A 22,735-nucleotide genomic window follows, 5' to 3' on the forward strand; every position below is an offset into this window, starting at 1 on the left:
GAGCGCAGTAGCGCTCCCAACCGCGGGTTCGGATCCTATATAGGGATGGCCAGTGCGCTCAATGGCTGAGCACGGTACGGCCAGTCACAAAAAGGACCAAAAAAAAAAAAAAAAAAAAAACTAAATGACTTTTAAAAAAGGAAAAAAAAAAAGGGCCGGCCCAGTGGCGCACTGGAGAGTGCGCTGCTTGGGAGTGCAGCAGCGCTCCCGCTGAGGGTTCGGATCCCATGTAGAGACCGGTTCCCGCTCACTGGCTGAGCGCGGTGCGGACGCGATACCGAGGGTTGCGATGCTATTGCCGGTCAGTAAAAAAAGACAAAAAGGAAAAAAAAAAAAAAAAGAATTTGAGGCTGGCCAGTTTGCTCAGTTGTTTAGAGTACAGTGTCAATAACACCAAGGGTCAAGGGTTCAGATCCCCATACCAGCCAGCCACCAAAATAAACCCCCCAAAACAAACAAAAAACCCTGCACTTTATATTAAATCAAATGAGTAGTTAATGGAGGATTGTTAGCAGTGTAGTGTCTGATTAGACTTTTTTTTTTTTTTGGGGGGGGTGGCTGGCCAGAACGAGTAGACTACATTTTATAAGGACCACTTGCCTGTGCAAACAGACATAGAAAGAAGGATATGAAAACAGAAACCAATTAGATGATAGCTTGGATCAAGGTGTTGGCAATCGAGAAAGGGAAAAGTGGACAGATTTGGGATTTATTTTGGATGCAGAACTGGTAGGACCTGTTTGTGGACTGGATGCAAGACTTGATGGAGGAACAACCAAGCATGTTTCTGGCTTGAACAACTAGGTAGACAGTAGTTTACTTAGAGAGAAATAATCTGAGGGCCTGGGACAGGTTGGATAGAATCAAAAAATCTGGTTTGAACATGCTGAGCTTGGAAGGACTATCCAAAATCCAGCTAGAGATATCAAACAGGCTGCTGGATAGGAACCTAAAGCCAAGGCAGAGGTCAGAGCTACAGATATAAATTAATCAGGTATAGATGGTATTTAAACTTCAAAGCCAAACTAGATAAGAGCACTTGGAGACGGGGAAAAGGATTCAGAACCAATGCTAGGTGTGCCACTATTTAAGAGGCTGAGCAGAGGAGGCCAAGGAGAAGCTGGCAAGGTAGGAGAAAAGCCAGAAGATCATGGTGTCTGGCGGCCTAGGGAAGAAAGAGCTTCAAGGAGAAGGGAGTGGTCATCTGCACTCCTGAGAAGACACAATGGTGGGATGAGTAGTCAGGCTCCCAAATTGGCCCGTGGACACCTATTTAATACATGATGTCCCAGACAGAGGGCTAAAGGAGCTATTTCATCCATTTTTAACCACCAACCACTTAACAACACTGGCGAGAAAAATATACTCAGAATCTAACAGAGATTGTTTCAGTACTGCTTTGGGGAACAGAGGTTCCACTAGGAAAGATGAGTTAGATAATCCTACATATCAGTATCTTTTATTACTTTCTTACACTTCTACAGCTGCTCAACATAAAGGAACTCTGCTAGATCAATCCTTCCCTAGAAGTTCTGACACGGAGAACAAAGGCCTAAGCTCCATTCTAAGAGTGGGCTGGCATTACTTACATCTAGTATTTTAAAGCCAGTATTAACTGGAGAAGTAGACAATCAAGTTAGATTCACTTTAAATGTTAGGCAATGATTCTCATTTCTTCTACCTTTCTGTCCTGTTCAGCCTGTATTTCACTTCTGTGATGTTCTAATGCTTTTGCCACCGCAGAGTCAAATGCCCGCTTTTCTTCCAGCTTTTGTTTTTCCAAGGCTGATGCGATGTGCTGCTTCTCTGTGGCTTTCTGTTCTGCTAGCTCTCTGTTTAGTTGATCAATGCGACGATGTGCATGAGCAATCAGGGAATTCAGATCATCAGTAGAGAGCTTGTCAGCTGAAAAGAAAACCACACTATAAAGTTAGTAATTTCACCAAAATTATATATCACTACAAAGTAATTTGCTTCAATTGATTGTAATTTAACAGCCATAAAGAAAAGCAATAAGTAGCTAACATGAAAAGAGATTTAGATTTTCCAGTTCAATCAGAAATTGATAGCTAGGGCCGGCCCATGGCTCACTCGGTAGAGTGCGGTGCTGATAACACCAAGGCCACGGGTTCGGATCCCATATAGGGATGGCCGGTTCGCTCACTGGCTGAGCGGGCTGCTGACAACACCAAGTCAAGGGTTAAGATCCCCTTACCGGTCATCTTTTAAAAAAAAAAAAAGAAATTGATAGCTAGGGCCGGCCCATGGCTCACTCGGTAGAGTGCGGTGCTGATAACACCAAGGCCACGGGTTCGGATCCCATATAGGGATGGCCGGTTCGCTCACTGGCTGAGCGGGCTGCTGACAACACCAAGTCAAGGGTTAAGATCCCCTTACCGGTCATCTTTTAAAAAAAAAAAAAAGAAATTGATAGCTAATGTCCAACAATTTAGGTGTCTTCCGTCCCAAGCAAAGTAATTCATGTAGGCCTCAATCATTGTATAATGAGTTCTTTTCCAGGAACCCAAATGATTACTTCTAATCTGAACTAACTGTAATTTGGCTTTTTAATTTACTGTAATTTTGCCTCTACAGACAAAGCTTATATATATAATTAGTTCTATATTCTTTCATGTATTACGATTAATTATAACAGGCATGATTAAAGATTCTTTTCTGCTAAAACTGAAATCAAATTCAAATTCTCTTAGACTTTTCCCTAATAAGAGTTTTTGTTCCTTTTCTAAAACACATATGATCTAGGATAGTAATCTGTGACCAGAGCTGTCCATCAGAATCACTTTAGAGTTTTTTAAAATACTCATACGCAAAGACTCTCATTCATACTTAAACTCGTGAATTTTTTGTTGCATGTTTAACTCTAATACTCCAAAAGTGTTCCAATAAGAATTATGGCTCCAAAAGCAAAATACAGAATGTTGGGAATTCTGTATAATAAATGACTAAATTCCTCAATAAATCAATTGAAAAGCAAAAAAAAAAAAAAAGAGGGCATAGATTTATTGACCAAATTCAACATGTGGAACTTCTTTGGATATTGATTTGAATAAAACAACTGTAAAAACTTATTCTATGAAACAATTGGTGATATCCGAACACTGAATGGACATTTCATAACAGTAAGGAATTAAGTTTTAGGTGTGATAATGTTTTTAAAAATACACGGCAAGTACTGACAAGTGAAAGGACATGTTATTTACCACTTATCTACATAAGCTAGGGAAGGGTGGGAATAGATGAGACAAAACTGGCCATGTGTTGATAACTGAAGTCGGGTGATGGGTCCATGGGAGTTCATTATAGTTTTCTTCCTAGTTTTTACGTGTTTGAAATTCTCCAAAATAAGTATTTAACCACACCCCCACCACACACACACCTCATATCTATAGGTTTCCAATCACTTGACGAAACATTTTTGCTCCTGAGAGCACATGGATGTCAAAAATATCCAATTCAGATTTATCACACGTGACATAATTCTACTTTATATTATTTAGATGGCTTAGCATAAGAATGGCTTAACAAAAAGATGTCTTTTAAGACTCAAAACAAAAGCCTTTACACAGAAAATACACATAATTACTCACCTAGGTCAGAAATACCTACAAAGGAAAAGAAGAACACTTTGAAAAAAACTGTACATACATCAGTTATTGATCATTAAATAGGAACACTGAAAAAGGAAACAAGAAGGAACCAGAAATCAGCACCAGGAAAAGCATATTTTAATATTGGAAAGCAAAATAAGAGATTATTTCCTAAAATTTAAAGGGATTATAAAAGAATATAAATCAGGCTGGCTGGTTAGCTCACTTGGGAGAGCATAGTGCTGATAAAACCAAGGTTCACAACCCTGTACCAGCCAGCTGCCAAAAATTAATTAATTAATTTAAAATATATATATAAATCAAGGTTAATTCTAACACTTTAGAAAACAGAATCATTGATATTAAAAGTAGGTTTGGTTTGGGCCGGCCTGTGGCTCACTCGGGAGAGTGTGGTGCTGATAACACCAAGGCCACGGGTTCGGATCCCATATAGGGATGGCCGGTTTGCTCACTGGCTGAGCGTGGTGCTGACAACACCAAGTCAAGGGTTAAGATCCCCTTACCGGTCATCTTTTTAAAAAAAAAAAGTAGGTTTGGTTTTAAGGAACTTTTCTCTATTTCACCAAAGCAATCAAATTAGTTTTCTCATAAACTCAATATTCTTTTATCCCTTCCATCTGCACTAGTTCGTATTTAACTAACCATAGTCCTGAATCTCTGTTCTCAGTACCAGGCCCCTCATAACATTTCAAATACTTAATAAATTAATGCTTTTTCTTCTAAAATTTTAAAACAGTGAACTCACATTAAATAGATGTTTAACCTGGGCAAATTGAATGAAGAACTATGACTGCCTGACTTGAGGGTAAAGAAAAGATATAACTCTCTGAATAGTCTGAATGATGCTTCCCACCTATGAGTGTGTGAACACACTCGACAGGAGAGGGGAACCACAGCCAGTTTCAGCTACTGCCTCTCAATATGAGCTTCTTTTTTTTTGTCTTTTTTCGTGTCCGGCAATGGATCGCAACCCTCAGTGTCGCGTCCGGACTGGGACCGGCAACGGGATCGCAACCCTCGGTATTGCGCCCGCACCTCTGCTCAGCCAGTGAGCGGGAACCGGTCTGTATGTGGGATCCGAACCCTCGGTGGGAGCACCGCCACACTCCCAAGCGGCGCACTGTATGGTTCTGTTATCACTGCAATATTTCAGATCGGAAGAGCGGTTCAACCCTCGGTATTGCGCCCGCACCTCTGCTCAGCCAGTGAGCGGGAACCGGTCTGTATGTGGGATCCGAACCCTTGGCGGGAGTGCCGCCACGCTCCCAAGCAGCGCACTGTAGCAGTGCGCCACCGGGCCGGCCCTCAATATGAGCTTCTGAACATCCCAGGTATGTAATGTCCTGAGCTTCTTAATGACCTCTGAATTCAACGAGTTTTTCTTAATATTTGTGTTTGAGAGATAGAGTATGGGCTCATTTATGTGCACTGCCACGTGTGAAGCACATTTAACTGTTTCCAGTATTCCTGATCTTATAACCAGTGCTGCAATACACATTTTTTATATGAGTCTCCTTGAGCACCTGTAGAATCTTCTGGAGTACATATCCAAGAGTTGAAATGTTGGATCAGAGAGTATATACATCTTCAACTTCAGATATTATAAATTATATTTCAACAAACTAATTGGTAAATGGTTGCTTCCTAGTGTCTTTACTATTCTTCATTTTCAGTGCCCTGGTACACACACTAGGTGACTCATATCACTTCACCCTCAGATTACTCCAGCAGCTTTTAAACAGTTTCCTTGCCTTTAGGCACTTCTCCCTACCTCCTCAATCTCAAAAATGAATTTTCCTGCTTATTACAATCACATCATTCCTCTTCTCAAGAGGCTAAAAGGATGTTTCATGCTGCCAATACAAATCAATCAGGCAGAGAACAGTGAGGGTAGTGGGTAAGAATGAAATCCTGGCTCTATCCCTAAACTTGGGCAAACTACATGATCTCTCTGTCTCAGTTTTCTTGTCTATGAAATGGCAATGATAACAAAACTTACTTCACAGAGCTGTTGTGAACTTTAAATAAGTTAATACATGTAAAGTGCATAGAATACAGCGCCAGGCACAAAATAATACTCAATAACATTAGCTATTATTATATATTTGGCACTATGCTCATTTATGGAAAACACAGAAAGAGCACTGGATGTGATGAGTATCACCAGGAATTTATAACTTAGGGAAATTAGAATAGTAAGAGCAAAATAACTCATAACACAAACTAGTACTAACACGTTTGGTATAGGTCATTTTTAAATGCATACTGATTTCAGAGGGGAGGACATCTACTGAGGGCTGGATAATCATGGAATAATTACCACCTTCAGAAGTACACAGAAATCAGTAACACTGGTTGCCCCTTGGGAGGAAAACTGTGCGGCTATAAGCAGGAGTAAAAGGAAAACTTCACCAAATGTCATTCGTGCCTTTCAAATTCTGTATCATATGAATAAATACTCTATTTAAAAAATTAACAAAAATGTAAATGGAGGTTGCTAAAAAAATTCAGAGATTGCACTGCAGGGGACAGTCACTTTCTATATAACACATTTCTTTAGTGCACTGTTTCTCAACCTTGGTACTATTAATGTTCAGGGCCAGATAATTCTTTGCTGTAAGGGCTTATTCTGTATACTATAGGATATTTAGCAGCATCTCCAGCCTCTACCCATCAGATGCTAGTAACACTCCCCAGTTGTGGCAAACAAAAATGTTTCCAAGTATTACCAAATGTGCTCTATGGGGGCACAAACGCTCTGGGTTGAGAACTACTGCTGTATCATTTTCATGTTTTGCAACAGACACTTTCAAAAGTAGCCAAAAAAAAAAAGTTAAAAACTACAGAGCTGGTTGAGAAAAATTAGTAGGATTTAGCCCAATGGGAAGACCAAAGACAGATAAAATGCAAATTCCCAGGGTTGATACTCATTACTAATTCTCCACAGGCAAAATCTATCTTGCCTTTCCAACCTTATTTCCTCTTATTTCAGCCAACCTAGACTCCCTACTACCTACCAATGCCATGTTTATACCAAGGAGCTTAGATGTAATGGACAGAGACAGACAACACACACACAAACTGAATAAACTTTCAAGAAGAAAGTATAAACTAAAGAATTTCAAGAAGATAAAATAATGTAATATGGTAGAGCACTTGTGGAGGAAGATGTCAGGGAACATCTTTCTGAGCTGGCTACATCTGTTTCAGATATAAATTCAGTGAAGCACGGTACTTGGAGAAACTGATGAGGAAATGGCTCAGGTGTGGCTCAAGTTTATCCTGCTCAAGGATAAACTGCCCACAACACCCTCTTTGCTAGCTGCTAGCCAATCAGTTTAAACAATGTGCAAACAAGATTGACTGTTCCCAAACTTTGTATGTTTCTCGACTTTATCTTCTGTCTCATATCTCCTGCTTTTACTTTTTTTTCTTTGACAAAAGTCTAGCAGACATTTCCCCCTTGAGTCAACTGCATTAAAAAAACTAAATGTGAGTAATTTTTTAACAGCCATGACTCTACTTCTTGCCGTTAAATCTCGCCAGTTGGCCATTATGCAACTAGCCACGGTTGTATGACGCAACCTTGACACCTTCAGCCCAAAGAGGCATATAACACCAGAAGTTTGGTTTCTAACAGACGCTGGCATTGAAACAGTATTTTGATTTTGCTGAGACTAGTAATCTGTGATTCTTAGTACTCTCTCTGAGCTTTGGGGAAACGTGACTATTCCCTGCAATTACACACCGTGTAACTGCTTCACTGTCAAAGTTCCCTGTAGTCTGAGCTTTTGCAAATGGACAGCAAGATACCCAATTTCCTTTTCGCTGGAGGGTCCCTAAGTGAATTCTCCACACAATGTTGTGTTGTCACAGAGAAGTCATAAGGTATGCCTTAACTAATTCATTACAAATAGTTGTAAAGTACTGAAGGTTGTGAATAATTTTATATGTATGTAATATTTTAATAGAGTCAAGGTTATAATATCACCCTCACTTGGATTCCAAACTTTTTTTAAGTAGCAGAGACCAGAATGAAATAATGGATTATGGAATTAGACACTAACTGGAACTAGTGTTCACCACAGCTAAAATCACAAGGGTGTCATCTATCATGACTGTGGTTGAAATGAAATAATGTACTGTGTATACCAAAAGAGATATGCATGCTAGAGAGGTTTGGACTAGATGAATGGAGTTAAAGCAAGTTTAGATTAGTTGATCAGTTGTTAAAAATCAAAAAAAGAAAAGTGCCAATACTCCAGCTGTACTTACTCATCCCTTTCCATCCAGGAAGGACTTCTGGAGTAATACTGTCCAGTTCCCGTTTAAAATCATTCCGGGCTTGGACCACCAGATCATGATACTGAGATACAACCTTAGCCTCAGATTGAGCTGCTTGGACCTGAACAAATACAAGGAGTATAGTGGTTAAACTGAACAAAAAGTACCATAAACATTCCAAGAATAACAATAAAGTAATAATCCTTTATTTATGTTTGGCTGGAAATGTGCAAACAACACATACACAGAAATCAGAAGCTCAGAAAAATGAACATAAGCCTTGTCTTCGTTTCTTAATTCCTATTCAAATGCCATGGACAGGCCCTTTCCCATCTTACTGTGCCTTCTTCCCTTTTTCTCTGGGTCATGGCAAACCCATATAGATCACACAAGTGCAAACAAAAAATCTGTTACAAAACGAAAATTTTCCAAGGCTGGCTGGTTAAAGCACATTGTTAAACACCAAGGTCAAAAAAAGGTTCGGATCCCCTTACTGGCCAGCCGCAAAAAGAAAAAGGAAATTTTCCTAAGTGGCAATAACCGTAACCAAAAGTATTACCTATTACAGAAAGTAACAATACTGAACAACCAAGGCAAGTTTTTTTTTTTTTTCCTTTTTGTCTTTTTTCGTGACCGGCAACGGATCGCAACCCTCAGTGTCGCGCCTGTACCGGACCAGGACCGGCAACGGGATCGCAACCCTCGGTGTTGCGCCGGCACCTTGCTCAGCCAGTGAGCGGCCGGTCTGTACGTGGGATCCGAACCCTCGGCGGGAGCGCCGTCGCGCTCCCAACAGCGCACTGTAGCAGTGTGCCACCGGGCCGGCCCCAAGGCAAGTTTTTTAAAATAGTAAAAACTAATACTCTTTGCAGGGGAAAAGGTAGAGAGATAGTAGAAATCTTATTCTCCTGAATTCTTAAAATCCTTTGACCAAAGGGTTGTATTTAAAAATATGGAGGAACTGTGGGCAGAACCCTTTGCCCAGCAACAGGCAAGAAACAGAGTATTCCCGAGGTCCTTAGGCAGGAACCAAAGGCAGCATCCCCACCAGGAAACAAGCAAAGGGCATGCCAAAAACACCACTTGCTCGTGGGTTAGCCCACCACAGCCACTGCCACAGCCATGGCTACTGCAGAAGTGGCTTGACACCACAGCAGTAGCCACAGCCTCCATGCACATGGCCCATCACTCAACTCAGCGACACAAGGTGAGTCACCAGTGGAGACCAGAAAAACAAGAGGACGTCTCACTCCTCAAAGCCCACTCTGGTGTAACAGAAGCAGCAACTGCTCTACCATGCCCCTGCTTTATTTCAGATTTTAATAATTTCTGTTTTCTCTTTTTTCTTCATCAGTCTAGATAAAGTTTTACAAATTTTGTTGATCTTTTCAGAGAATCAAAGAAAAAAAAAAAAAGACTATTAAGCAGTCCATAAAGCACCATCGATGTAAATATTTTAATCAAACATTAACTTTATGTAATTCTTTTAGGGTATAATAATCTTTATATATATTGTGCGATTTGTTAAATATGTAACTATCATTCATTTTCTTTCACATACTTTGTTATGGGAGATTGAAATCAAGCTCAAAACTCATTTCTCATTATGATCTAAATTTTTTTCTTTTATTTTTCTGCATCTCTTCTCTTATGACAGTTTTGAATTTTCTAAATCAGATAGTTAAGAACATTTTTGTTTTCAAGAGTTCATCATAATACATTTCTGTATTATTAGATAAATTATAAAAAAAACAAAAATTTTTTAAATGTAAAATACCAAAAAATTTTAAAAATAAAACTATGAAGGGGCTGACCAGTTAGCTCAGTTGGTTAGGGTGCAGACCATAACACCAAGGTCATGGGTTTGGATCCCAGTTCCAGCCAGCCACCAAAAAAAAAAAATATATATATATACACACACACACACACACACACACACACACACACACACTATACACACACACACACACACATATAAAATATAAGTATATATAAAAAATACAACAGTGTAAAAGAACTAAGAAACACACCTTTTTGACCACATTATCCAGATCAACTATCATGTTGTGAAGTTTCCCCTCTGCAGCAGTTATATGAGGTTTGGCCCCAGCAACCTCTTTTTTCTTTGCATTTTCAATTATACTTTTCATCTTCTCTAACTCTTCTCTGGAAACCAATAAAACAAAATAAAGATTTAGTATAACTCCTTACCAGCTTTATTAAAGAGTTTTGAAGTCAGTACAAGATACAATTGTTAAAAGTCTATGAAGGAAATATAATTTGAAAAAAATTACTCAATGCTTTTTTGCAGTCAATAGGCACAGAAACTTTTCAAACAATTGAATACACCTCATTCAGAAGTTAAATTTACTACAGTGAACCACAGAGGGAGTATAGTGTTTGGAAAGACCCAGGCTTCAGAACAAGACAGACCTGGATTCAACTCCCAGATCAGCCTCTCATTTGCTGCACGCTCGTGTAGGGGTGAGAAGTAATTCATGAGAAGTACCTGGCACAGTGCCTGCCACATCATGAGCACTCAATAAATGGCAACTCTCAGAAGGATTAGGCTGACTCTCCTGCCAATGAGAGAGAGCTTAAGGAAGGCAGCAAAGGCAAGGGAGAAGGCCAAGGACCTCGCTGAGCAAATAAATAAATGGGTTTCAGGAAGCCTTCATGATTCAATGTTTCATAGGACAGACAGACACAAAACACAGAAATCAGATAGCCCTGACACATGATCTAGTGATGCGGGCATAATGTCTTAAATTTCCTAAAAGATATGCTGACTTTATTAGGAGACTTCTTTTCTTCTATTATTGATAGAGAACCTATCAATAATAAATATTTTAAGACAGCAAAATTCTGAATGAAAAATATTCCATACTGTTCATAACAATCTTTAGTCAAATGCAAGTTTTCATCATCAGGGGCTGATCTTATCCTTGGGTTTGCTTGCTTGATCCTAGTTTTAGCCAACTTCCAGGAATCAGGGTCAAGGGGGCATAAAACTACACCTATTATATAGTCACTACTTAAGACAGATTGTGACATAGTTTCAAAATTCTGATAAAACTGCCCAAACCATCCTAGGAAAATCTTGAAATTATAGCAGAATCTCAGTAAATCTGCAGAGATATATCATCTAAGCAATAATCCAAAGCAAAATCTATTTTTATATAAAATCCTTTATATAAGTTTCCCAAATTTATTTTGGCCTAGTTATATTTTATTCCCTCTCTCTTTGTATTCCTGATGACAATTCAGATCACACACAGGTGGAGAAAGGGGGGAAGGGTTTCTCTGCCTCCTCTTTACTCTAAACAGATAGTACAAAGAAAACCCAGCCCAAAGAAAGCCACCAGGAGGCCCTAATTACTTGTTAAAGTCCATGAGTAATTACTTGGCTTTGAGAAGGGCATCAGCAGCTTCATCTACTGCCTTTCTGCGTTCCTTCAATGCACCCTCCACTGTGCGCCACTGAGCAGACTTCTTCTCACCTGCAACCTAAACAAAACATTTTCATTAGGTAAACATAAATAACTACTATTCTTGTCATAGGACAGACAAAATTAACTGCAGAAACGTGTGACATTAAATTCAAAGGTAAAAATTTATATACAGTATTTCTCCAGAGTAGAAACTCTTGATCTAAGGCTCGTGGTGAGACACAAAGAAGTCCATGAACCACCTCCAATCTACTGTCCTTCCACAAAATTATTAAAAAATAAAATAAAATAAAATAAAAGCCTGTGTTCCAGTGCATATAAGCATTTTCTAAGGAGAGATATTTTCTATTAGATTCTCAAAAGGAAATACGAACCAGAAAAGATCAATAGCTTTTCATGAACTGTCTGTTGATTAAATCATTCTTCAATAAAGTATCAATGCGTAAAATTTTAGCTGTAGGGCTGACTATCAAAATAGTTTAAGCACAAAGTTTGCACATTTGTAGGGTTCTTATTCCTCCAAAACATTATCCTACAGAATGACCCTTCCTAATTCGTAAGGTGTAAATCAACTCCTGTCAAAAACCTTCTGTAAGGGCCGGCCCGGTGGCGCACTCGGTAGAGTACGGTGCTTAGGAGCGTGGCGGCGCTCCTGCCGAGGGTTTGGATCCCATATAGAGACTGGTCCGCTCACTGGTTGAGCGCGGTGCGGGCGCGACACCGAGGGTTGCGATCCCGTTACCGGTCACGAAAAAAGACAAAAAGGAGAAAAAAAAAAAAAAAACCTTCTGTAAGGTGAATTTTATGGTATGTGAAAGATACAGTTAAAAAAAAAAGTTTCCTTTGAAAATCCCTTAGGCAAATCCAACACATTTTTTTCTACAGTCTTGGAACTGACTGCCACTTCTTTGAGCAGAGTTGGTTCATATTTATAGAAACATCATACCCCCCACACCCGAAAAAAATCTCAAACATTATATTCACACTCAGTGCTGCAAGGTGCTCACATTATGAGAGGGGCAAGGGAATCCAGGACACTGAGGGCCTAGACAAGTCAGGGCTTCCATCTTCCCCTCACTGTGCATCACATACACAATGAGCAGAATGCAACCGAGAACTACTTAAAATTATCTTTATTAATTATTTTAAATGATTTTCCTCTTTTCATTTCCAAATGCATACAGTTTTTTTTTTTTTTTTTTGTCCTTTTTGAGACTGGCTGCACCGCCCTCAGCCAGTGAGCGCTGTGAGCACACCGGCCATCCCTATATAGGATCCGAACCCGCGGCGGGAGCGCTGCTACGCTCCCAGCGCCGCGCTCTCCCAAGTGCGTCACGGGCTCGGCCCAAATGCATACAGTTTAAACTGAACATGTTGCACGTAGGTATGAAACAAAACCACATTATAGCCTTATCTTCAACCTACAATGTGCTAGGACCCTGAAGATGAACTGGAACATACAAACTACATTATTGAACAACTTGTTTCAAAAATTATGATTTTAAACATCCAAACAGAGCTACTGCAAAGGCAACTGCACACCTAGAAGAGGCTTCCATCTCAATAAGGTGTCTCTGGGCTTGGCTGCCCACCTGGTATCTTCTTCCTTTGTTAGAAATACAAGCAGCTCTGCCTCTGCAGCCCTAGAGTTGCTAGAAAGGGGTCTGGTTTGGGTCACTCAGAACTCTCCTTCAGCACCAATTCTCCAAACTATGTTTCTACTGACATCTGACATGGTATCCTGCTATAGTCTGAATGTCTGTCCCCTCTAAAACTCATGTGGAAGCTTGATCCCCTATGTGGCAGTGTTGAAAGTTGGGCCTTTGGGGGCCGAGCCCGTGGCGCACTCAGGTGAGTGCGGCGCTGGGAGCGCAGCGACGCTCCCGCCGCGGGTTCGGATCCTATATAGGAATGGCCAGTGCGCTCGCTGGCTGAGCACAGTGTGGGTGACACCATACCAAGGGTTGCGATCCCCTTACCGGTCACGAAAAAGACAAAAAAAAAAAAAAAGTTGGGCCTTTGGGAGGTGACTGGATACTAAGGGTTATGCCCTCACGAATGGATTAATCCACTTATGGCTTAATAGGTTAATGGATATGTAGGTTATCAGAGGAGTGACACTTGTGGCTTCATAAGGAGAAGAAGAAAGTACAAAGTGTTCAACCCTTGCCTGTGATAACCCATGTCACCCCTGGGACTTTGTAGAGAATTGCCACCAAGAAGGCCCTCATCAGATGCACCACCTGGACTGTGGTCTTCCCAGCCTTTAAAACTGTAAGAAATAAATTTCATTTCCTTATGAATTACCCAATTTCAGGTATTCTTTTTTTTTTGTGTGACCGGTAAGGGGATCGCAACCCTTGGCTTGGTGTCACCCGCACCGCAATCAGCCAGTGAGCGCACCGGCCATCCTACATAGGATCCGAACCTGTGGTGGGAGCGCCAAGGCGCTCCCAGCCCCACACTCTCCTGAGTGAGTCACGGGGTCAGCCCCAATTTCACGTATTCTGTTATAAGTGACAGAAAATGGACTAATACATTTCCATTTTAAAGGTACATCAATTAAGGGCCGGCCCGTGGCTCACTTGGGAGAGTGTTGTGCTGATAACACCAAGGCCACGGGTTTGGATCCTATATAGGGATGGCCGGTTGGCTCACTGGCTGAGCTTGGTGCTGACAACACCAAGCCAAGGGTTGAGATCCCTTACCGGTTATCTTTAAAAAAATTAATTAATTAATTAATTAATTAAAAGATATGTCAATTATCAATGGAGAGTTTAAATAACCAATCCCCTAAAGGCAGGGTTAACTGTTTTACTGTAACTGGAATGCCATGGCAGTCTAAAAAAGCTTCTCAGAACACTATTTTTAGATGCTTAAAATGAAACTACAAAAGATTACAAAGGAAACCGATTACATTAAAACATATTGGCCAGTTAGCTCAGTTGGTTAGAGTGCAGCCTTATAACGCCAAGGTCAAGGGTTCAGTTCCCCTGTACCAACCAACCACCAAAAAAAAAAAGTTAAATTTTGGTACATAGTAACCAAGATCTAGTAATAGGACTATTAAATACCCTAATTTAGAAGTAGTCCCCATACTGGCCAGCTGCCAAAAAAAAAAGGAGCGATGAGCAAAAATAGTATTTCAAGAGATCTGCAAATACTACAATGTGATATGAAAACATCTGTGCTTTCTATTAGTGACAAAATCACAGGTACTGCTAACACTACTGCAGTTTGTTGTCAATATTCATAATTGAAGGAAATGGTTTTAAATTTCAATTTGAGGCTAGGGAAAATAAAGATGTTTCCATCCAAGTTCAATGAGCCCTTGAATTCTATCCATAAACCCAACTCCAAGTTAAGAACCCCTGCTTTTAGAAGAAATATTTGGTACTTTTCTCCTACCTTTGTGTCTCATTTTTTTTTAATCTTCCATGTAAATTGTTGCAAAATAACAAAGCAGATTAAATTTTATGCTGTGAATAATAAAGTTGATATTTCAGTGAATTCCCACTTTAGGCACCTTGCAAATAAAATATATCAAGAAAGGATGGTGTTTGGGGCCATATGAATATGTTGTTATGGATAATAAATTTTCCACAACTCTAGGCTATGCTGTTATATTAAGAAAAGCCTCTTGATAACTGACCCAAATAGATTCATAAAGCATGTAAATGTCAATGATATATCTGGGGGCCAAAATGTTTCTCCCTTATTGAAGGCATATCTGCTTACAGATAGAAGTCCAAGGAGAAGCTACCCCATAACATACACAGGTTCTCCTATGGTCAATCAAAGTCCAACTGTTTCCAAATACTGCCGTGAGAACGTAATTCGGTATATATTATAGATCCCATGTGCATCTGCAGTTTCTTTTACTAAAAGAAACAGAAGTTGGTATCCATTCTTAACATTTCAAAAAATGTGTTCATACATCTTTCCGATTACTTTGTAACATTAGCTAATACTCCCTAATCTTAGTTAACCGCTACTATAAGGTGTCCTTTAGTAGCAAAATCTTGATTGCAATAGATTTTTTTTACACTGTCTAATCCAATGCACTACCCATTCTGTTTTCATTGAGAAGAGAAAATAGCCTCTTATGTAGCTTTAGACCAAATTAGTACCACAGACATTTAAAGCTACTAATCAGTGTCCTTCCAAAGGATATTGGTCCACTTGGGTTTGAACCAACTCCCTGACATATGCAACGTCCCTCCTTCCCACACCTGTGTAACCAGCATATTAAATATCCTGTGTAATATCCACTTTGCAGACTGAACTCTGACTGATTTTAAATTTTTTTCTTGGACTTCAAATAAAATGGAATTTTCTTTTAAGTTTTCAAAGGTTGCAGTTTCCGGCTATTAAATCAAAGATCTAACTTAAATCTTGTGATGTACAAACGATTGAAACAATGGAAAGTGTGTTTAAATTTTATTAAAACACATACAGTTATGGTGGCAAAGTAACTTTCCTGATCATGCATGATCTTGATCATTGAGCTTTACAGTTGACATACTTATTTTACTTTTATTTTACTCATTAAATGATTTGTCAAGAAACATTTTTATATATTGAATACCTGAATGCAATAGAAAGGAAATTTTCTGAATACAGGTATTACCTTTTTTTATTCTTTGAAATGGTCAATTAAGTTAAATATTCAGCATAAACATTAAAAACAGCTGGTGTTTAGAGATACATGGAATCTCTCTGTATTACTTATTATACTGTATTACTTATTATAAACAATTTATTTAAAGAAATGGTTGGCAAATCTTAACTAATTCTTGTACCTGATCAGTGTTGTGATAAAGCATCATATAAAAAATTCATTTAAGCTAATATTTAAAGCTAGCAGGTTAGCTCACTTGGGAAAGCGTGGTGCTGACAACACCAGTGTCAAGGGTTCAGAGCCCCAAACAGGCCAGCCCCCCAAAACAAACACACACAAATATATACATATATATTTTTAAAGGCTTTTCTGTTTTTTCTTTAAGGACAATTACTCTAAATTGTCTTCATTCAGTGAGAGAGATAAAGCCCATACCATGAAGAAGAAATCAGTCTATTAAATATTACATGTCTAATCATTCTTTGGCTTACCTCAGAATTGTCCATGGCTGCTTTCAATATGTTGGAGTGTGCATTGACAGCCTGGACTGCAGCATTCTGAGCTGCAATAGCCTGCAAAGTGATGCTAGCACTTTGGCTCAGAGCATCTTCTAAGCTCTTGGCTAGAGCTGGAGAAAAAAAAAAAAAAGTTATAAAACAAATCCCTCCCTCCACAAATTATTTTAAACTGTTCCTCTTCTCCCACTGAGTATTCCAGTGCTTTTCCCACAAAAATGTAAAGAACCACAAAATATACATGGGACCCAAATTTAGGGAATCAAAGTTTCACTTAAAAGTATGGAAAAATACTGATAATAACTGAATCTGGGTGATGGATCTATCAGGGTTTATGACACCATTTTTACTTTTACATACATAAATATATATATGAATTTTTTAAAAATAAAAAGTTTTGGGTTTTTTGGTTTTTTTTAAGAAAAAAATTGCTTAAAGAAGACTAAAAATTTCAAATGGGACACTACAGCCCCTTTTACGTATTAGAGGCTATAAATTCAGCATAACCACTAACTTTTTTCACTTTAAATAACAATAATATAGATCCACAGGGAAAAAGAGGTGCCGTGTATAACCAAAATATAAGGAAATAACAGAAAGATGAGAGAAACAAAAAGACAAACAAGAAAACAAGCAAATTAAAAAAGCAAAGGCAACTTGGAATGGATAGTGTTTTCCCACAAAAAGACTCAAGAAATAGCAGACACCAATGTTCAAGGGGCTTCCACCTATTAAGATCACATTTCTATATGCTGCTTCAGAAATAGCAAAAAGAAACTTCAAAATTTTTTAATTAAAGCACAGATGACTTTAGATAATATGCTAAAATGGAAAAATAGTACCTTGAAGAAGACCAGTGAGAATACTAATTGAATAATAACTGATATCAGAGATGACAAAAAATGGAAAATATATTTGACAGGTGAGATGAAAACAAAAGGTGATTTTGAGCAAAAGGAGCATAAGCTAGAGATGAACAAAAGGAAACTGATAAACCACACATGGTATCTCTGCAAGAAAGATAAAGGAGAAAGCTAATCATGAGAAAATACCAAGAAATGAATGTGAGACTGAAGTTAAACTGAAAAGCAAGGGTCAAAGAGAGAGAAAGAGGCAAAAAAGGGAGGAAAAATGTGGTTATCTGGTTCCCATGACATGCATAGAGGGTAGTGAACCACTTTACAGAGGCCTACAAAAAGTGGGCTGCTGGGAGGCCACCTGCTGCTTCAAGCCCTCTTCAGAGGTCTACTTACTGTGCTCTGATCCCTGATCAAAATTACACACACACACACACACACACACACACACTCTCTCTCTCTCTCTCTTTAAAAATAACATTTGGGGGCCGGCCTGTGGCTCACTCGGGAGAGTGCAGTGCTGATAACACCAAGGCCCCGGGTTCGGATCCCATATAGGGATGGCCGGTTCGCTCACTGGCTGAGCGTGGTGCTGACAACACCAAGTCAAGGGTTAAGATCCACTTACCGGTCATCTTTTAAAAAAAATAAATAAATAAAAAATAACATTTGGGAGAAAACTAAAGGGCAACAGACAAAATCCTGAAAATTTTCACTTTGCCCAAAATGAAAAATAAGAGGAACTGGACAAAGTAAAAAGGATATGAAACAGCAGTAATCTCCATTTCTAATTTATTATTTAATTTGAAGTGTCTATATGATAAAGGGAGAAAAACAAAAAGTGAAGAAAAAATACAAATAAAAGAATAAAAGCCTCAACCAAAACCCACCTCCATCCTACCTTTCCCATCCTATTTCCTTCCCCCTTCCCTTCTCCTCCTCCCCCCCACAACTGCTCTGCAACATCTTAGAATGTAAAAAATAAATAAATTTAAGAAAAAGAAATCTTGAGTTGAAGCAGTAGAGAATTAAAGAAAACTTAAAAAATGGGAAAGAAATATGTAAATATTTTACTTATTTAGAAGTCACTTATTCAACATTCTTGACTATTTATAACATGGCCAAGAACTCAGAAGAATGCAAAAACAAAACAAATCAAAGTAGCCAAACTAATGCCCTACATCTATGCTCTCTCTTTCCTTTCTACTCTTTTACACAATTCTAACAAACCTGGCTCCTCAGAATGGGGCAGAACCAATGCACTAGAAGGGAAACAAGAACGACTCAAGACAGAAAGACAAACAGAAATAAATGAGAGGGGGATACCAAAAAACTATAACCAGTTGCCATAAAAATTTTTTTTTTTTTTTTGTCTTTTGTCTTTTTCCATGTCCGGCAACGGATCGCAACCCTCAGTGTTGCCCCCGTACCTGACCGGGGACCGGCAACAGGATCGCAACCCTCGGTGCTGCCCCCGCGCCTCGCTCAGCCAGTGAGCGGGAACCAGTCTGTATGTGGGATCCGAACCCTCGGGTGGGAGCGCCGCCACACTTCCCAAGCGGCGCACTATCCAGTGCGCCACCGGGCTGGCCCAAAATTTAACTCTGTCTAGCAAAAAGCTACCACCTCCCTACATCCAGAGACATCAATATATTGCAGCACAGTATAATAAATTATGTTCCATGTGCCTTCAGACAGGAAAATACATTTTTAGGTATCTATTATCTTTTTTGGGGGGTGGCTGGCCAGTACAGGGATCAGAACCCTTGGCCTTGGTGTTATAACACTTCACTCTAACCACGTAAGCCAACTAGCCAGCCCTATCTTTTTTCAAAACATCAAAAAACTCAAAATAACTTCGAAACTTAAAAAGGAATATGCTTGTTGGCTGGCAACCAGCCCCATGTATAATACCCCATGCCCCACCGACATCAGAAAAGAGCACTACTGTAGTGAGAGTCCAGAGGCTGGATGATAAGTCAGAGTATGAGTCATTCTGACTTACACAAATAAATTTACAAGTTTAACAATTAAAAGACTCTCAAGCAAGTTGCTAAAACATAATCAGTTCTGTTCCCCAGTGTATAAAGAAACTTCAGCACTAACCATAATAAAACAAATAGAGAAAGTACATGTATTTTCTGGAATTTTCTCCCACTAATAGCCCTTGTCACCAGGGTAAAAGAAGTTTAGATGTAAAGAGCACAAATGAAGAAATGAAGGTGGGGAATAGAGCAATGCCACTAAGAAACAAAAGAAACAACAAGTAGCCAACAGATGACAATCTTGTGCTGATGGTTTAAGAAGAGAACAACTGAGAGATGGCCCAAAGTATTTAAGAAGCTGTTTGATTTACATACACTCAATCTTAACTTGTTCTTCTTTTTCCTGTTGTGCAAGGCGAGCAGCAACTTCTTCTGGTGGTCGTTCCCTTACAGAAGATGAGGATGCTTCCTCTTACAGCAAAAGTAAATTAGAGGAAATCAAATTTCAGCACAGAATTTTTACAGCTAACAGGGACATAAATACACTATCGTTTGTACAGTTACATCAATATAAGGCTTTTTTTGTGGTAAGGATTCTAAAACCATATCGTCTCTTAATAATTCCAAAATGAAGAAATAAGATATCAGCCCTTAACCTCCTTGTTTTCAAAGAGTCACTCAAACTTAAATTTTAAAAATTGCCTAAGCAAATCTGAAGATTTAAAACTAGCATAAATTTGTGCTGGTGGTGCCTAGGCATTAAATAGTTCTGATGAGCATATCATCTATAGAACAACAAATATAGGTGGGCCGGCCTGTGGCTCACTAGGGAGAGTGCGGTGCTGATAACACCAAGGCCCCGGGTTCGGATCCCATATAGGGATGGCCGGTTCACTCACTGGCTGAGCGTGGTGCTGACAACACCAAGTCAAGGGTTAAGATCCCCTTACCGGTCATCTTTAAAAAAAAAAAAAAAAAAAAGAACAACAAATATAAATGAGTATACTACCTGAAGCTGCAGGCCTGGGTTTTCTTTCACCAATTTCAGGGTGATCAGTTCTCACAGATTCCTCATGCTGAACCGCAGGGGCTGGGACTGACAGTGTATCACCTGCTGCAGAAATAATTTGAGCTGCCTCTGTAGGTGCTATAAATATACGTTACTCATGGTATTTATACTCTTCTCGATATACAGAGAAACACACAGGAATTTACTACTACTATTGCCCATTTCACATCTGACCCCTTAAAAGACACAGATACATGTACTGCCACATGTTTGAACAACACACAGACAGGCACTGCCCACCATATATACAAACTCATACAGAATGGACAATGGCAAAGCATAAGAGAAAAAATTCTTCTCTGTATCCATCTGCATTTTAACCATCATTATTCTCAAGCAAGTCTTCTAGTAACAGTACTAAATCTTAACATATAAGATCCTAACATGGACATTAGATTTACATAACATGGAAAAAAAAATAAAATAAAGGAAAAGAGAGCCTGTAATGAAGAAGACAGACAAAAGGAAGCAACTAATCAAGGAATATTTTCTAATTGCTTTGAAGAGTGGCAGAGATGAAAGAAGAGTTGTTAGTAGGAACAAGATGACAGTTTTAAACAAAAAACTGAAGAGGGGCTGGTTAGTTCAGTTGATTAGAGTGTGGTGCTGATAACACCAAGGTTTAGGGTTCAACCCCTGTACCAACCAGCCACCCCCAAAAATGAAATATAATAAACCAACAGAAAGAAGAAGCGTTCAAAGTGAAGACAGTAAATTAGTGAAGAAGAGCAGTACTTAACTTAAAAAAATTAGTTATAGTGGCTGGCTGGTTAGCTCATTTGGTTAAAGTGCAGTGTTATAACACCAAGGTCACAGGTTCAGATCCCTGTTCAAATCGGCCAGCAACAACAAAAAAAAAATTAGTTACAGACATATTTTTAAAGAAAGGAAGGTTAAAAATCAAGAGCTTACAAATTATAAACAAAAGTGTTGATGGAAAAGAAAAATTAATTTCTAGAGATGAAATGAGGGGCAACAAAATGGATACAAGAAATTTTGAATAAACTGAAGGTCCCATTTAAGAGATAAAGCTAGATTATCACAAAATGCATTAACTGGTCTCTCTGCTTCTGCCCTTATCTCTTTCAATTTTAAAAGAACGGTTGTAAATATAAGATAAGCACCTGTTGTTGAAGCTGGAGTGCCTTCTTCCTTTTGTTTTTGGAGTTGTGAGGCAGGCTGTTTAGATTCTTTCATTATTTCAGATACATTAGAGATTTTCAGTGGACCAGACTGGATCTTGGAAATAAAAAACATTTAACATTTTAGATATAATTCTGTTTTTAAAAAAGGTAACATACAGTAATTTGCAATATTTCAAAGTCTTCAAGATTTTTAATATAAAGTTATCAATACTTTATAAAATGTAAGACAAGCAATCATTACTAGAAAAATACAGTCCAAATATTTCATTCCAAATGTCTAATCCATACTTTTGTAATAACAAAGGCTTCTCTTAGGGCAATCAATAAAGAATATGATGATGAGCCCACCCCGTGGCTCACTCGGGAGAGTGCAGCGCTGGTAGTGCCAAGGCCACGTGTTCGGATCCTATATAGGGATGGCCGGTGCGCTCACTGGCTGAGCATGGTGCAGACAACACCCTGCCGAAGGTTGTGATCCCCTTATCGGTCAAAAAATAAAATAAAAAATAAATAAAGAATATGATGTATGACCTTCCTGTTAAACACCATTCCTTTTACATATACAACACTGAGAAGGCTATTTTCATTTCCTGTCTAAATGAAATTATGGTGTCTTCTGTACACATTCAGTTACAAAAAAAATGATTATTAAAGACTCTGAGTAAAAATGAAAAATTTTTTTTGTTTCTTTGGCCTCCAGGATTCTTGCAACTACACACTAAGATGCACGATCAATTTGTAAGTAATGTCCACTTTTCTCTTTCCCAATTACAGCCTGCCTTAAGTTTAAGGCACTGATCATTAAGAGGATTGCTGGATAATATGCCAGAGAAAATTACTAAGTAATAGAATTATTTTTTATTTCTACCTATGTTGTCCCACCTTTTGCCAGAACTTAACAGTGGGACTCGATATCCCTAAGAGGACTACTTAAACATAACAGAAATGGTTCCAAACTTTGTCACTATCAGAAACTAAAAATATACCACTTTCTTTTTATGTTTTTTTTTTTTTGAAAATTATGAAATACATGCTTGCTGTAACAAGCAAAATGATATCAAGATATATCAATGGTTTTAATTTGCCTCTTCACTGTTCCTTTCCCTTCCAGCTCTCTCAGGTAGCCACTGCTGACAGACTGAAATCTATCCTTCCAACCCTAGTCATAAATAAGCTCAGAT

The 22,735-nt window shown here is 38.8% G+C and overlaps 1 protein-coding gene across 4 annotated transcripts in view; it reads right to left on the reverse strand.

The window, feature by feature from the left end:
- The window catches only part of IMMT (inner membrane protein, mitochondrial), a 39,966-nt gene that overhangs the window by 5,215 nt on the left and 12,016 nt on the right, over window positions 1-22,735 (reverse strand). Inside the window, exons 4-12 of one of the 4 annotated variants that reach the window (XM_008585093.1) lie at window positions 21,534-21,648; window positions 20,350-20,487; window positions 19,716-19,811; window positions 16,475-16,611; window positions 11,317-11,420; window positions 9,944-10,079; window positions 7,905-8,034; window positions 3,609-3,623; window positions 1,682-1,905 (exon numbers count right to left, since the gene is read on the reverse strand). In XM_008585093.1, the coding sequence (XP_008583315.1) occupies window positions 1,682-1,905; window positions 3,609-3,623; window positions 7,905-8,034; window positions 9,944-10,079; window positions 11,317-11,420; window positions 16,475-16,611; window positions 19,716-19,811; window positions 20,350-20,487; window positions 21,534-21,648 (1,095 nt within the window). The remainder of the gene's footprint in view (window positions 1-1,681; window positions 1,906-3,608; window positions 3,624-7,904; window positions 8,035-9,943; window positions 10,080-11,316; window positions 11,421-16,474; window positions 16,612-19,715; window positions 19,812-20,349; window positions 20,488-21,533; window positions 21,649-22,735) is intronic. The other 3 variants (XM_008585096.1, XM_008585095.1, XM_008585094.1) reach the window with 3 other exon arrangements.

This window comes from Galeopterus variegatus, unplaced genomic scaffold (assembly GCF_000696425.1).
Source record: "Galeopterus variegatus unplaced genomic scaffold, G_variegatus-3.0.2 Scaffold3452, whole genome shotgun sequence".
NCBI lineage: Eukaryota > Metazoa > Chordata > Mammalia > Dermoptera > Cynocephalidae > Galeopterus > Galeopterus variegatus.